General features: G+C 35.7%; 3 protein-coding genes across 4 annotated transcripts in view; 2 read left to right on the top strand and 1 right to left on the bottom strand.

The window, feature by feature from the left end:
* The window catches only part of uex (metal transporter uex), a 105,318-nt gene extending 97,908 nt beyond the window's left edge, over positions 1-7,410 (bottom strand). The window contains exon 1 of one of the 2 annotated variants that reach the window (XM_065354690.1): positions 6,708-7,409. In XM_065354690.1, coding sequence (XP_065210762.1) covers positions 6,708-7,258 — 551 coding nt within the window. In that variant the 5' untranslated portion in view covers positions 7,259-7,409. Of the gene's footprint in view, positions 1-6,707 lie in introns of both variants that reach the window. The other variant, XM_065354698.1, reaches the window with a different exon arrangement.
* Positions 7,411-12,896: 5,486 nt separating this feature from the next.
* LOC135838905 (uncharacterized) lies at positions 12,897-13,973 on the top strand. The gene is made up of 4 exons (XM_065354732.1): positions 12,897-13,171; positions 13,259-13,449; positions 13,522-13,594; positions 13,667-13,973. The coding sequence occupies exons 2-4, from the start codon at positions 13,276-13,278 to the stop codon at positions 13,837-13,839; spliced, it is 420 nt and encodes a 139-aa protein (XP_065210804.1). The 5' UTR covers positions 12,897-13,171; positions 13,259-13,275; the 3' UTR covers positions 13,840-13,973.
* Positions 13,974-15,050: 1,077 nt separating this feature from the next.
* Etfb (Electron transfer flavoprotein beta subunit) lies at positions 15,051-16,908 on the top strand. The gene is made up of 7 exons (XM_065354742.1): positions 15,051-15,249; positions 15,321-15,479; positions 15,561-15,719; positions 15,801-15,881; positions 15,954-16,094; positions 16,187-16,373; positions 16,460-16,908. The coding sequence occupies exons 1-6, from the start codon at positions 15,199-15,201 to the stop codon at positions 16,355-16,357; spliced, it is 762 nt and encodes a 253-aa protein (XP_065210814.1). The 5' UTR covers positions 15,051-15,198; the 3' UTR covers positions 16,358-16,373; positions 16,460-16,908.
* The last annotated feature ends 321 nt before the right edge of the window (positions 16,909-17,229 follow it).

A 17,229-nucleotide genomic window follows, 5' to 3' on the forward strand; every position in this document is an offset into this window, starting at 1 on the left:
CTTTTCACAAGAAATTTAGGCCAATAAATGCAAATTTGTATTTAAAGCCCATTATTTCATTTCGAGCTCTTAACCCCATCTCTCTTTAGTACAAACTATGTTCCCTTGACACCAATTTCGTTCATTTCAGACTATTAATTTTGTACCTACCTATTTGCGAGGGGTAAGAAAGAGATTTCATTATGTTCGCAGTTCGCACCCTGTCGACCTAAACACAAGACTTCTCAAGAGCACAAATCAGCGACACACGCTGCAGCTGTTCAAAACAACTGCATTCGATCCCTCGAAATCGATTCAGTAATTCCTAACCACTCGCAATAATACCTCCCCTCCTCCTCCACACACAACTGAGAGGGCAGAATTCGAGCGATTCTCTGCAGAAGTGAACGAATTGAAAAAAATTTCAAATGTGAGAATTTCAGCTCGTGAAAAAAAATATATACATTTTTCCATCAGTTATCTTACAAGGGAACCTCTTGAGGTGTCCGCCTCCGATTTGAACGGGACCGCGATTTTTGAAAAGAGCATGTTCTAAAACCCCCAAATCCAAATTTTCAGCTGCCCAAGTTCATTTTTCGATTTTTGGCGAATTTTTGAAAATCCAAAATTGACTATTTTGGTGATTTATGCTTTTTTTAAAAAAAGTACGTACTTGATCAGTAAAAATGTTCAGAATAAGTCCTAAAACTGATATTAACCCCCCAAATCCAAATTTCGCCATTTCCAGCCATTCTGGAGCCTCCAGCGCTATTTTTCAATTTCTCCAGAACTTTGAATTTGCTCCAGAAGGCGTGAATATGAAGTTGGGCAGCTAAAAATCAAGTTGTGTGCTATACTCGATCTGTTTAACGAGTTTATCCACATTTGAGTCGATTTTGGGAGGGACACTTCAAGAGTGGGTTTTTGACCAGCTTTTCTCATAATAAAAATATCCAAAAATTAAAGGGAGACCCAAGAAAGGCTAGAAATGGCGAAATTTGCTCTCGTGTGGTTAATCAATGACAAAATACAGCGATTCGCGCAAATTTCAAAAATTTTCTCACAAACGAGGAATTTTTGGTTTTTGGATATTTTTATTTTATGAAAAAAAGCTGGTCAAAAAACCACTCTCGATTCTTGCATACTTTTTTGATTCAGCTTCGGACGGTTTGAAAATTTTTCAACCACTTGGGCGATCTCCCTGGTTAGTAGGGCTTAGTGTCCGATTGACGCAGATTTTTGATAATAATTCTTATATTCGTTATCTGGACATGTTCACGTATCAAAATTGCCATCTAATCTCGTCCCCCTCTTCTCAACTCACTTTACAAATCGCTGTCAAGTGTTGAAAAGTGGATTTGAAAACTTGGACGCGACTCATCGAACTGGTTCGCGCTATTCTCAAAAATTTCAATCGTTTTTCACTTTGACCCTCCCTCTTCCCATCCTCGGTGGAATCTTGTTCCCCAAAACTGGATTAAATTTAGGAAACAAGTAATTTTCAATTTTAATCACCATAAGTATTCAACAATATAATGTTTAATTGTTACCAATTGGTCACATTTTTTTCAAGTTTTTTCAAGTCTGACATAAAATAAAAAATTCATCAAAAATTTTTCCCAAGTTCTACGTATTCAAAAATATTGAATTCACTTCAAAGTTTTTTTGACAAAAAACAAGCATTGTAGTCCGGCATATGACAATAGGAGTAATTGCACCCCCCCCCCGGCCGATCCTCCGGGACAACTTTTTTCTTAAAGGGGACATCCTAACTCCTAAGGAACACTTTAAAGCAAACTTGCCCAAAAAAAAGTTGGCCTTACTTACAAAACGGCGGCCATTTTGATTGACAGGTCAGCCGAAATCGCAGATTTTGCGTTTCAACATAGGACTTGCACGACATTTTTCAAACTTTACAAAGGTAGATCGGAAGAGCATCCAAAAATTCATCACCTTTCAAAATTTCAAGTGCTAAAGTGCGTTTTTCGATTTTTGGTGAATTTTTGAAAATCTAATTTAGGCCAAAAATGAGAGAAAAAAATCAAAATTTTACCAAATTGACCAAGAAGCTGAAATTTGGGATGTACCCTATTTTCGACATGCCAAATCGATTGGAAACGGGTTCAACCCGTTTTGAGCAGTTCTGGAGCCTCGAGCAGATTTTTGAAACTCGAAATATTCCCACAAAATTCCATCAAATTGGAGTTGTAAAGTTGAAATTTATTCTATAAACTAATTTCAATACGCTACGAAGTACTGCAGGTGAATTTCAAGTCGTTTTGGAGCCTCCAGCGACTTTTTGAAAATTCCTGAAGCCTCCAGCAGATTTCTGAAACTTTGAATTTTCACAAAATTTCATGAAAATGGAGATGGAAAGCTGAAATTTACTCTACACTCCAATGTTAACAACATCTGAAGACGACTTCAGGTGGGTTCAAGTCATTTTAGGGCCTCCAGCGACTTTTTTGAAAATTACTGGAGCCTCTAGCAGATTTTTGAAACTTTAAATTTTCACAAAATTTCATCAAATGGAGATGGAAAGCTGAAATTTACTCTGCACTCCAAGTTTAACACCCTCTGAAGACGACTTCAGGTGGGTTCAAGTCATTTTAAAGCCTCCAGCGACTTTTTTGAAAATTATTGGAGCCTCCAGTAGATTTTTGAAACTTGAAATTTCCCCAACATTAATTTATCAAATGGAGTTGGCAAGCTGAAATTTACTTCGCAGACTACATGGTGGTTTCAAATGGTTTTGAAGCTTCCAGCTACTTTTAGGAAATTTCAATTTTCCAAAAAAAACACCATACAACCTTTCAAAAATTCGCTGGAGGCTCCAAAACGACTTGAAATTCACGAGCAGTCAACTTCGTAGCGTATTGAAATTCGTTCGCAGAATGAATTTCGACTCTCCATTTTGGTTTGATAAAATTTTGGAGAAATTTCCAGTTTCAAAAATCAACTGGAGGCTCCAGTAACGTTCAAAAAAGTCGTTGGAGGCTCTAAAATGACTTGAAATCCACCAGAAGTTGTTTTCAGAGGGTGTTAAAATTGGAGTGTAGAGTAAATTTCAACTTTCCATCCCTATTTGATGAAATGTTGTGAGAATTTAAAGTTTCAAAAATCTGCTGGAGGCTTCAGGAATTTTCAAAAAGTCGCTGGAGAATCCAAAACGACTTGAAATTCACCTGCAGTACTTCGTAGCGTATTGAAATTAGTTTTTAGAATAAATTTGAGCTTTACAACTCCAATTTGATGGAATTTTGTGGGAATTTCGAGTTTCAAAAATCTGCTGGAGGCTCCAGAACTGCTCAAAACGGATTGAAACCGTTTCCAATCGATTTGGCATGTCGAAAATAGGGTATATGTATACAAAATTTCAGCTTTCTTGGTCAATTTGGTAAAATTTTGATTTTTTCTCTCATTTTTGGCCTAAATTCGATTTTCAAAAATTCACCAAAAATCGAAAAACGCACTTTAGCACTTGAAATTTCGACAGATGATAAATTTTTGCATGATCTTTCGATCTACCTTTGTAAAGTTTGAAAAAGTTCGTGCAAGTCCTATGTTAAAACGCAAAATCTGCGATTTCGGCTGACCTTTCAATCAAAATGGCCGCCATTTTGTAAGTAAGGTCAACTTTTTTTTGGGCAAGTTTGCTTTAAAATGTTCCTTAGGATGTCCCCTTTAAGAAAAAAGTTGTCCCGAAGGATCGGCCGGGGGGGGGTGTAATTACTCCTGTTATCATATGCCGGACTATTGTATCCAAAGTATCGATGGGTAGGTAGGTATAATATAGAAAATTTACGCGATTTCAGAGTTAAATTTAGTTGGGAGGTAAGGATGGAGGGAGGGAGGGAGGGGGGAGTCAAAATAAGAAATGGTTGGAATTACCGAGCTCAGCGCGAAATTTTATAACATTTCGATGAGTCACGTTCAATTTTAAAAAAATTTTTAAATCCATGCTCTAACGTTATTTTGAAAGGGGGAGGGAGGGGGGGAGATTTGATGAACAATTTTGTAAAAAAAAAAAACACGTTCATGGAACGAATATGAGAATTACATTACATATTCGGATTAGGTGCACATGAATCTTCAATGTCGATGTGGAGTATGTAAAATTTGGGATTCGGTTTGGCGGGCAAAATTCCATCAAGGGAGGGGGAGGGGTAAAAATGAAAAATCATGGCAATTTTCGAGTTCAGCGTGTCGCATCGATATCATCGGACAAGCAAAGCAGGGCTGAATTCTGAGCCCCGGTGGGTGGGGGGGGGTGTAGTTGATAAGCTTATCCACCGTAGTAACTTCGCGCTGTGATGATACTTTTTTGCCGTTTTAGCGTAGTTGGGCTTCAATGAAGTCCTCCAGGGCCCAACCCAACCCCGTCGAGGTTTTGTGGTTCCGAGCATGTACCTGAAATCACATTTATGAGCGTCTATCGCTCCCCTCCCCCGTTCAGCAGGGTAAAAATTTTGAAATTACACTTTTCTGAATAAGGCAGGTGATGGTACCTTCGTTTTGACATCACGTTTTTTTGGTTCTCGAAAAAAAAATATATAGCAAAATCAACTCCCAGAACACTTAGATAACATGTATAAAACTGATAGATAGGTGGCAATTGATTTGATAAAGGCACTGGCAATTGGCATGTATGAAATTAAGATAACCAAATAGAAAAATTCTCAACGAACCATGAATCATTATAACTACATAAACCACGCAGATAAAATTTCACGAATAATTACACATCGTCGAAAACAAATATTCATAATTTTATTTTAAAACTCTGACTAGGTGCCACAAATACAGGTACTTTTTTTTTTACCTATGGACTCATCATACTCAACCACTAGAACAAGGAACTGATTGCACAATTTGTACACTTCTTCGATTTTTTCCCTCACTTGTCTCGTAGTGTATAACGAAAAGAAAACTCAGCATATTTTCTCCGCCTTCGACTTTTATTTCACTTCATTCTATAGTCCCCAACCCAGACATTCTTCCCATTTATAATTAATACATTCCAACCAAGGTGGTATTCGCATCTGGCAAGTTAAACCCCTCGATATTCGCGTAAACCAATCAAAAGCTCCAATTAATCAAAACAATTTAGAGCCGAACCAAAGAGCTTGCCAAGAAATAATATTACTCACAATCACAGACATACATACAATTCGGTTTAATAAATAATGTAACCGAACGTCACGCACGCGATTTTATCATTTTAAATTGGCCTCATTCATAAATCGTTCGAATTAAAAATGACATTAACACTCACTCGTCTCGAGTACACGTGCATATCATTCAGAACGAGAGGGGGAGGGGGAACCGGTGCGACGGTTTTGATTCGCGAATCCACAATCCACATCGTTTCGAGATTAGCCATATCAATAATCGATAATTAAATACCCAAACGAGTTTGCTTTTTTATAGTATAATTACAATTAAATCTGGTCATCGTTATATGTACTCGTAGTTGTGTGAGGAGTAAAAAAAATCATTCTTTCGTGGAAAATCATCGTGATCGATCTCGATGATGGACACGGTTCAACTCTAATAAATAATTTTTCTCAATCGATCGTCGACTCCTTTATTATTGGTCTCATTCAAGAGGGAAAATCGAACACACGACAATTGTTCCGAAGAATAATTAGTTGATATGGATTTTTTTTTACAGAGTATGTGTAGTCGACATTCGACAATACATATTCATAATCATTAATCATTCAACGTGCTGTGTTCGTAATTATTTAAGATATCGACAACTTCTACGAGGAAAATAGAACCTTGATAAAAAAAAATAAAAAAAGGTAATCAACGTGTGTGGTGGTACCCCTGATGCAGCTTTTGAAACACTTTTGATATATTTTCCGATCCATGAACGATGAGTCGATGATACTTCATTTTTATTTTTTAGAGAATTAATAAAATTTAAAAAAAAAACAATAATCAACGTGTGTGGTGGTACCCCTGATACAGCTTTTGAAACACTTTTGATATATTTTCCGATCCATGAACGATGAGTCGATGATACTTCATTTTTATTTTTTAGAGAATTAATAAAATTTAAAAAAAAAACAATAATCAACGTGTGTGGTGGTACCCCTGATACAGCTTTTGAAACACTTTTGATCTATTTTCCGATCCATGAACGATGAGTCGATGGTACTTCATTTTTAGAGAATTAAAAAAAATTTAAAAAACAATAATCAATGTGTGTGGTGGCACCCCTGACTGAGCTTTTGAAACACTTCTGATCTATTTTCCGATCCACGAACGATGAGTCGATGACACCTAAATAATTCATTAGAATATTTTTTTTTTAAATTAAAAAAACACTAATCAATGTGTGTGGTGGCACCCCTGACTGAGCTTTTGAAACACTTCTGATCTATTTTCCCATCCACGAACGATGAGTCGATGATCCTTTCTCAAGCAATAAAAATTACACTAATCAACGTGTGAGTTGGTACCCCTGACTGAGCTTTTGAAACACTTTTGATCTATTTTCCGATCCACGAATGATGAGTCGATGATGCTTAATTTTCGGAAAATTATCTCGGGTATTTTCGAACGTGTTTCGAACCCCTGCTGATACGAATACTCGTTCGTACAACACGTGATTAAATTTCAGCGATTACGACGTTCATATTGAAGCATTTTCTTTCCAATTTAACATCCAATCAACTACTAATAATACATTAAATATTACTCGAATACTAAATACTTACGATTTAGCTGGTAAAATATGATTATCCAAGTCATCGACACCGACACCTTGCTCACTTAGTAACCGTCTAGTCCTAAACTGAACACTTTTACCAGAATATAACCATTTATCGAAATACGATTCGTTATCACTATTTGGTAAATTAATTAACACACATAACGAAAAATTCGTAACAGGGATATCGAAATTATAAGAAGAAAACGAAACATTAACCGACAAAAATGTACTATTCGACGATGCAAATTCGTGAATAATATGGCTCTCCGAATCTCGTCGATGATCGTTGCAACGATTCACCTCATCATCATCATCATCATCCTGCTCCACTTCGGGTGTTAATTTGATTTTCATATTTGTAGGAAAATTATCCCCATCTACGAGTAGGGTAGCTCGAACGTACGTCCAATTCTTATCAGTAGTCGAAGAATTCTCATTTACAACTCGCACTGACTTGACAACGATATCCGAATCGTCGTTACAAAACACCAAAGGCCATATCGAACAAAGTAATACGATTTTCAACACGTGACTATTGCATAAACGTAATGCCATATTAAATAAATAGAAAAATTATTATTTAAATTAACAGATCAATTTTCGAGAGAAAAAAAAACGTACACCAAACACTTTATATTCGAACTCGAGCACAACGATTAAAAACGGCGCAACACGCGCGCCGCGCGTAAAGAATATGACTGAAGGCATGTGAAATGTGGTGTTTTCCTCGTCCTACTCTTACTACAACAACAAAAGATAATCCAAGCAGTGTTGCCAACGGCGCGGCGTGAAATTTTCGCTGTTTCAGCGAAAGTGGTTTTTGTTTGATTTTATGATGGGTTTTTTTATGTGCAGTCCTTCATAACTTGCAACGTGCAACTTGCAACTCGCAACTTCTTATTTTTGATAAGAAGTCGCTCGGTTATTGGCTGAAGTTGCACAACCAAAATCAAAATCTTTTGTTTTCGGTTGCAGGTTGCACGTTGCACGTTGCGTTGCAAGGTATCTAGGACAGCACTATGGAAGAAAACCGGATTTCGGATATAATAATGATGTAAGTTTATTGCAACGAGTAAAAGGTGGGAAGAGAGTGAAGAGATGAACAGTTTGGTGCTTCGGAGAGTAATTTTTTCGCGAATTTTAACGATTTTGGTTCTCTCAAGTTGTGAAATTTCTCTTGATGGGTACCTAGCTCATAATTTGTAATATTAAATATTAATATATAATATCAAAATTTTCAAGTTGGAAGAAGCAAGAATTTCAGATTTCTGCCTAATTGAAAAAAAAATACAATATTAATAATGTTACCAGTCTCATTGTTCAATGTATACTCTTCAGAAATTGTAAAAGTTTCAAGAACTGACCTAGTCAGCAGTATTTTTTTAAGTATGAGAGTAAGACAGGAAGGGGACAAGGATTCGTGCTCCTTTTTTGAGTTCAGAGAAAACAGAATTGAGGAAATACAGCCTACAGGTACCTACTGGAGGAGTCATTTTTCAGTGATAAGAAACTGAAACTGAAATGAAGAAATAATTGAAACTAAAACTGAAACCAGTGAAACTGAAACTAAAATGAGTAAAACTTGAACTGAATACAACAAAACTGAAACTAAAAAAAGCAAAACGGAAATTTAAGTAGGTAGTCAATTTTTCAATAAATCTCCAAAAGAAAAGTTCAAAATATTACGAATTTGATGAAAAAAAAATAAGTGGAACTAACACTCAAACTGAAAAAAAAGTCGTAGCAGTCTGCCGTTACGTAAGATCCAAATTTTTGTGAGAGAAACATTGAGGGCTCTTGAACGTGAAATTTGAAGCCTCTAGGTCAATTTGGAGGTGCTGTAGGCTTTCCTAAACGTCGAAAAACAGATTTGACCATGGAAAGGGGTCAAATAGAGTTGGAAGGTTGAAAAATGCAAAAGGCACTTCGGGTACATCCTCCCAATGTACTGTGAAAATTTGGACCCTCTAGGTCAATTTGGAGGGGCTGTAGGCTGTCTGAAAAATTGAAAAACCTGTAAAACAGCAACAAAAATCCACTTTTTTGACCCTGGAGAGAGGTCAAATCGGGTTGGAAAGTTGAAACCTACAATAATAACACATGGAGCACCCACTCATTGTATGCTGAAAATTTGGACCTTCTAGATCCATTTTAGGGGTGATGGGGTCAAAAACTGGGGTCAAATGTGGTTCTTCCCACCTTAATGGAGGTGGGGATGACCTAGGACGCTGAAATTTGAATATGTTGATCACAATGGGGATACTAACCAATGGTATAATTTTGGACCCATTTCATTTACTTGGGGTCATATTATGCCCCTTGAAAAAAAGGACCTTTCTGTAAAAATGGGGTTGGAAGGTTGAAAAATGCAAAAGGCACTTTGGGTACATCCTCCCATTGTACTGTGAGAATTTGGACCCTCTAGGTCAACTTGGAGGGGCTACAGGCTGTCTGAAAAATTTGAAAACGCATAAAATGGACCAAAAATCCACTTTTTTGACCCTGGAGAGAGGTCAAATAGGGTTGGAAGGTTGAAACCTGCAATTATCACCCATGGGGCACCCTCCCATTGTATTCTGAAAATTTGGACCTTCTAGATCAATTTTAGGGGTGAGGGGGGTCAAAAACTGTGGTCAAATGTGGTTTTTCCCACCTCAATGGGGGTGGGGATGACCTAGGAAGCTAAAATTTGGATATGTTGATCACAATGAAAGTACTGATCAATGGTATGATTTTTGACCCTTTTCATCCATTTGGAGTCATATTATGCCCTTCCAAAAAAATGATCTTTCTGTAAAAATAGAGTTGGAAGGTTGAAAAATGCAAAAGGCACTTTGGGTACATCCTCCCATTGTACTGTGAGAATTTGGACCCGCTAGGTGAATTTGGAGGGGCTACAGGCTGTCTGAAAAATTGAAAAACCAGTAAAATAGACCAAAAATACACTTTTTGACCCTGGAGAGTGGTCAAATAGGGTTGGAAGGTTGAAACCTGCAATAATCACTCATGGGACACCCTTCCATTGTATGCTGAAAATTTGGACCTTTTAGATCAATTTTGGGGATGAGGGGGTCAAAAACTGGGGTCAAATGTTGTTTTTCCCACCTTAATCAGGGTGGGGATGACCTAGGAAGCTGAAATTTGGATATGTTGATTACAATGAGGGTACTGAACTACTGATCAATGGTATGATTTTTGACCCTTTTCATCCATTTGGGGTCATATTATGCCTCTCCAAAAAAATGACCTTTCTGTAAAAACGGAATTGGAAGGTTGAAACATGGGAAAGGCACTTTGGGTACATCCTCCCATTGTACTGTGAAAATTTGGACCCTCTAGGTGAATTTGGAGGGGCTACAGGCTGTCTAAAAAATTGAAAAACATGTAAAATAGACCAAAAATCCACCCATTGACCCTGGATAAAGGTCAAATAGGGTTGGAAGGTTGAAACCTGCAAAAGGCACTTCAGGTACATCCTTTCATTGCACTGCGAAAATTTGGACCCTCTAGGTGAATTTGGAGGGGCTACAGGCTGTCTAAAACATTTGAAAATGCGTAAAATAGCAAAAAAAAAAAACACTTTTTGACCTTGGAGAGAGGTCAAATACGGTTGGAAGGTTGAAACCTGCAATAATCACCCATGGGACACCCTCCCATTGTATTCTGAAAATTTGGACCATCTAGATCTAGATCCATTTTAGAGGTGAGGGGGTCAAAAACTAGAGTCAAATGTGGTTTTTCCCACCTTAATTAGGATGGGGATGACCCAGGAAGCTGAAATTTGGATATGTTGATCACAATGAGGATACTGATCAATGGTATGATTTTTGACCCTTTTCATCCATTTGGGGTCATATTATGCCCCTCCAAAAAAATGACCCTTCTGTAAAAACGGAATTGGAAGTTTGAAACATGCAAAAGGCACTTTGGTGTACATCCTCCCATTGTACTGTGAAAATTTGGACCCTCTAGGTCAATTTGGAGGTGCTACAGGTTGTCTAAAAAATTGAAAAACGTGTAAAATAGACCAAAAATCCACCCATTGACCCCTGGAGAGAGGTCAAATAGGGTTGGAAGGATGAAACCTACAATAATCACTCATGGGGCACCCTCCCATTGTGTGCTGAAAATTTGGACCTTCTAGATCCATTTTAGAGGTGAGGGGGTCAAAAACTGGGGTCAAATGTGGTTTTTCGCACCTCAATCTGGGTGGGGATAACCTAGGAAGCTGAAATTTGGATATGTTGATCACAATAAAAGTACTGATCAATGGTATGATTTTTGACACTTTTCATCCATTTGGGGCCATATTATGCCCCTCCAAAAAAATGGCCTTTCTGTAAAAATGGAATCGGAAGGTTGAAACAAGCAAAAGGCATTTTGGGTACATCCTGTCATTGTACTGTGTGAATTTGGACCCTAGGTCAATTTGGAGGGGCTACAGGCCGTCTGAAAAATTGAAAAACCCATAAAATAGCAAAAAAATCCATTGTTTTGACCCTGGAGAGAGGTCAAATAGGGTTGGAAGGTTGAAACCCGCAAAATCACCCATGAGGCACCCTCCCATTGTATTCTGAAAATTTGGACCTTCTAGATCCATTTTAGGGGCGAGGGGGTCAAAAACTGTGGTCAAATGTGGTTTTTCCCACCTTAATTAGGGTGAGGATGACCTAGGAAGCTGAAATTTGGGTATGTTGATCATAATGAGGGTACTGATCAATGGTATGATTTTTGACCCTTTTCATCTATTTGGAGTCAGACTATGCCCCTCCAAAAAAATGACTTTTCTGTAAAAATGGAATTGGAAGGTTGAAACATGCAAAAGGCACATTGGGTACATCCTCTCATTGTACTGTGAGAATTTGGACCCTCTAGGTTAATTTGGAAGAGCTGTAGGCTGTCTGAAAAATTGAAAAACCCATAAAATAGACCAAAAACCCACTTTTTGACTCTGGAGTCTGGATAGAGGTCAAATAGGGTTGGAAGTTTGAAATTTGCAATAATCACTCATGGGACATCCTCCCATTGTATGCTGAAAATTTGGACCTTGTAGATCAATTTTGGGGGTGAGGGGAGTCAAAAATCGGGGTCAAATGTGGTTTTTCCCACCTTAAACGGGGTGGGGATGCCGTAGGAAGCTGAAATTTGAATATGTTGATCACAATGAGGGTTGGACCCTTTTCATCTATGTGGGATCATATGATGCCCCTCCAAAAAAATGACCTTTCTGTAATTATCAACTTTGACCCTTGAAACTATAGGGGGTCAATTTTAGGTGCTAAAAGAACCCCATTTGCCAAGCTTGTGTTGATTTGATAAATTAGAACAGGTTCCAGGTCATGAAATGTAAAAATTCAAGTTTTGGTGAAACTTCTAACAATAAATAAATAAATAAATACCTAAATAAATATCTACATATATAAAATCTGACACACCGGGAATCGTCTAGTTTGAGTTCAAAACGTCGAGAACTATCAAAATTTTTGACCCCTGACCTTTTTATCCAAAGTTGGGCCTTGGGCCTTGGGCCTACCGCAATAGCCATCATTTTTTACAAAAATTTGCCTAAAAATGGAACTGAAATTGAAAAACTAAAACTGAAACTGAAATGAGCAAAATTATTGAAACTAAAATGTAAAAGTTTTACCATCACTGTCATTTTTTCAGGTTACCTTCTTGATTCGATCCGAAAAGACTGAAGACCTTTGGGAGCTGAAGAAGGTGAATGTGCATGAAATTCTCTCAGTATTTATGTAGATAGGTATTGGAATTTGTAAGTGTTCAGAACTGTAGAATGGGACAAATGGAAGAAGTAGTTCATCAAAGACCATGATTTCTTGGACTTGGAGGAACCAAGAACAAAAGAACCTGAGATAAAAAATAAAGAATGAATTCGTTGAAAAATTTTAAAAATAGTTGCTTTAAATTATTTTTAGTTTAAATTTGAAAGGTTTAAAAATTTTAATAATTCAATTTATTTTATTGAAAAAAAAAAAAAATCAAAAATCCTTCAGAGAAATGAAAATCCAAAACAGGATCAAAAACTGAAAGGACAATTCGAAACAGGAAAAATCTATTTTGCAAATATGGATAGCCTTAAATACATGATGAGGTGCAATCGATCACCTGAAACGCACCTTACCACGAAAAAATACCTTCTCATATTTACAAAGTAGCATCACGTGCATCAAAGTAGTTATCACTACTTATTAGTTATCAATATTTTTCAAAAACAAGGATTGGTAAACAAATGAGCAATTTTGAGCGCAATTTTCATCATTTTGAAAATTTTAATAGACTTTTTAATTGCTTGCGCCTGTTTATTACAATAATACCATTATAAGTTTTTTTCCAACTTTCCAGGAGAGTTTTGTGTGTCCAGCTGACCTCATCGTATGCATCTTTAGTCCTTCTTATTAACATTTTCGAAAGCTGCTTGAGTCAGCAACTCAGCAGAGTCATTTGATGGTAATATCTGAAAGTATTTGTTGTTTTATTTTTTAAAATATTACTAGAATATTTGAATTACCACAGAACTTTTGACCTTATCTGCAGAAACCACAATCATAACAATGACCAAAAAACTCGAGAAGAAAGTCAAAGCTCTAGAAGATAGAATTGAAGCCTTGGAAAACATTATAAACAAGAAATCTCCTAAGAAAGAGGCCAACGAAAAACTCGAAAGAATCCAACATAATGGAGAAGTTGAAAGTTCGTTGTCGAAATCAGCTGATTATAAAGTCAATGTAAGTGAAATAGCACCATAATTAAGTAATAAATTCCAAAAAGTGTTTTATCATTCACTACTTTGTATGTAGATGTCCAGCAGTGATATTCGTGATCCGAAAGAAGACGAAGACATCACGTTTGTGGATATACTAATGAACAAAAGTAAGCAGGATATTAATTCTCAATGATTAGATTTTTCTTTTTTTTATACTTACATGTATGGTTGTTTTTTAGGTCTGTTTTTGGAGTTCATCACGAAATTGATCTTGATATGTAGCGCAATAAACGTTTGTGTAATGCTATGTTTATATTTCAATGACCGAAAACGATTCGATGAAATCAGAGGAAATATTACGGAATTTATGACTAATGTTTCATCTGTTATACATAGTTTCGCGAATTTATGATAGGTATTTCGAAAGTTTATAAAAATTTCCCAAAACATGTTAAAAACACTGTAGATATATGTAAATTGAATTGATGTATATTGTATTCGAATTTGTGGTTTTTCAACATTATATTCAATATTGTCTATATCGAAGTTGTGATTCTCAATTTCTCAAGTTCTATTGTTTCAGGTTATATTTCTGTATGTTTCATAGTTTGAGTCGTTTATTTTGTTGAAAATAACAGCTTTTTCAATTCAAGTTTTCAATTCGTGATTTGCCTTTTTTTCGCCAAAAATAAATTAATGATTCTTTATTATTTTTGTGTGATATCTTTTTAAATTAGTATTTCTCCAACAAATTTCAAAAATTCCATAAAGTGAGATAACCATGTGTTATCTAGGTAAGAAAAATTGGGGAATTTTTAGCAAGCAATCAAGCAATTGACAATTTTCACAGGAGATTTTTCCAAATAGGTAGGATAAAGAAGATAGGTAACGTGATGAAAAATGATAGGGTTCATAACTGTAGGAAAAGATTAAACCTTATGATAACACATACCTATTTTTAATTCAAATTTCATCACAACAAAAATGAAAAAAAATAAAATAAAAACTAAATATACCTTCTTCTAAGCAAAGTTTTAGTAGGTAAAGCCAAAAGGCCAAGGGATGAGATGAAATCTCATCTATGTATTATTCTGAGTTCCAGAATTTACTTTGAACATGAATAAATGAATAAATAAATATCTCGAATGTCTATTTCTTTACATAATTTGTAAATCTCTAATAATCTCTAATAAAAAATCAAATTTTCATCTCTCAATCGAGATATTTCATATAAAATATGTAAGGAACAAGAACAAGTGAACAACTGAATAAGTCCTATCTCAATTCACCATGAATGAATCATTTCATTTCACTTGGACTTTGAAAATCTAATTTAAAAATACTTACCTGCTTTAAATTATTAAATATTAATTCTTAGTTTGAAATTTTAATGGCTTAAAAATTAAAATTTAATTTATTTTATATTAATTTATTTAAAAAAAAAAAACAAAATCAAAAATCTTTCCGAGAATCCGAAACCGAAACGACAATTCAAACCACGAAAATCTATTTTGCAAATATGTATAGCCTTAAATTCATGATGAGGTGCAATCGATCACCTGATGCGCACCTCACCACGAAAAAACACCTTCTCAAATTTACAAAGTAGCATCACGTTCAAAGGCAACGGTCCGGTCAAAGAGCACCAATGACATCAACTTCTTTATCAATTTTTTTCAATTGCAGTAAATATTTTGATCATATTTTAAGCAATTTCTGAAATATTAATACGTGTTCTTTGTTCAAATAAGTTATACAATAAGATCAAGCAATGGCCCGAGTCCTAGTTGGAGTTAAACGAGTAATCGATTACGCAGTAAAGGTAAGAACATCTCATCTCCTTCAAGGATTTTCATTCTATTATTACTTCAAAATTCTCATTCTCTTACATAGATTCGAGTCAAGCCTGATAAAACAGGCGTTGTTACCGATGGAGTCAAACACTCGATGAACCCATTCGACGAGATTGCTGTCGAAGAAGCGGTCAGATTAAAAGAGAAGAAGATAGCTTCGGAAATCATAGCTGTATCTTGTGGTCCAGCACAAAGTCAGGTAAAACACCTTGAAAAATACAGGCTTTTACACGAATACGTGATTCTAAAATCGATGTATTTCTTCCTTTCAATATTATAGGAAGTGTTACGAACAGCTTTGGCTATGGGAGCTGATCGAGGTATACACGTAGAAGTCAGTGGACCCGAATATGATACTCTACAACCAATCCACGTATCGAAAATATTAGCCAAGTTGGCCCAAGATGAAAAAGCTGATATCGTTATTTTAGGCAAACAGGTATATTCGTGAACTATCGATTCACAAATTGAAATACTCCTTCGGTATCGATGATTTTTCTTTAAACCGAATAATTTTCAGGCTATCGACGATGATTCCGCACAAACTGCTCAAATGACAGCTGGATTATTGAACTGGCCTCAAGCTGTGTTCGCCTCAAAAGTATTGATAATGCTTCGATAACCAACTCGTAACTTTATCGGAGTATTTATTCGTTTTATTTCACTTCCTCAGGTTGAAAAAACAGGCGACGAGTTACAAGTGACTAGAGAAATCGACGGTGGTTTAGAAACAGTCAAGGTGAAACTCCCGGCGGTTATCAGTGCTGATTTACGTCTAAACGAACCTCGTTATGCTACGTTACCTAATATCATGGTTTGTTTCTGATTTAAATAATGTGTTTTTGATCGTGTAAATTTCAACATATTATTTTACTGAATTTAATTCAATTTTTAATTCGATTCTAGAAAGCGAAGAAAAAACCAATCAAAAAATTAACTCCGAAAGACGTCAACGTTGATACTACGCCTAGAATTCAAATCCTCAGTGTCGAAGAACCTCCTGTCAGACAAGCTGGTGCCATTGTCCCAGATGTGGATACTTTATTAATCAAATTGAAAGAAAAAGGACACATATGATCATCTAATTGAATCGGTATACTGACTCAAGATCACTTATATGCATCCTGTTCTAAAAATTCATCGAAATAATTAACCCAAGATGTTTATTTTTGATTACAGGAGCTTAGTTTGGAGCCATCCATGTCTGAATTATTAATATCGGAATCATGTATGATGTCAAGTTGTATTTAGCAGTTTAGATAAATTGGTTTTTTGTTATGTATTGATTATTATCCTTTCCCAGAAATCTAATGTTACATATGTATTTTTTTTCTGAATATTTTTAATGGTTCATGAAGTTTTATTTCTGTTTCGCTGGTTGATTGGGTGGGCATTTGGGATGATAAATTACATTTAAATGATGATTCTGTGATACGTAATAGATCGTTAATTATTAATCGTTATATGGGGGAATTCAATTATTATTTATGAACATTATATTTCTTTATCCATACATATTTTTTTCATATACTTATTTGCCAGTACCGTACTTTTCTACTTCCGTGTAAATTTATTACCTTTATGATATTTTAATCTCCTTGAAATACATCATTTTTTTGAAACGTAAATGTACTTAGTTATTTTTCTATCATTTTTTTTTTCTTTGCATAAAATACTAACGTAGAAATAGTTTACAATTGGTAAATCAAACAAAATTACCCAAATGGAATTTCTTTGTAAGGTTGACAACGTTGCATTTCTTTTTTTTTGTCAGATGGAAGTAAATATTCGAAAGTAAATACGAACTTTCGTTCAGTATTTTCAAAAGCGAACGAATATTTAGTTCGAGTAAAACTTGAGAATCATGTTGAAAATGCGTCGGATTTGTTTCATCGTGAATTTTGGTGTAATTTTAGGGCTACGAGTACCTCGAACATTCAGTAACTCAA

Source organism: Planococcus citri, chromosome 1 (genome assembly GCF_950023065.1).
Source record: "Planococcus citri chromosome 1, ihPlaCitr1.1, whole genome shotgun sequence".
Lineage (NCBI taxonomy): Eukaryota > Metazoa > Arthropoda > Insecta > Hemiptera > Pseudococcidae > Planococcus > Planococcus citri.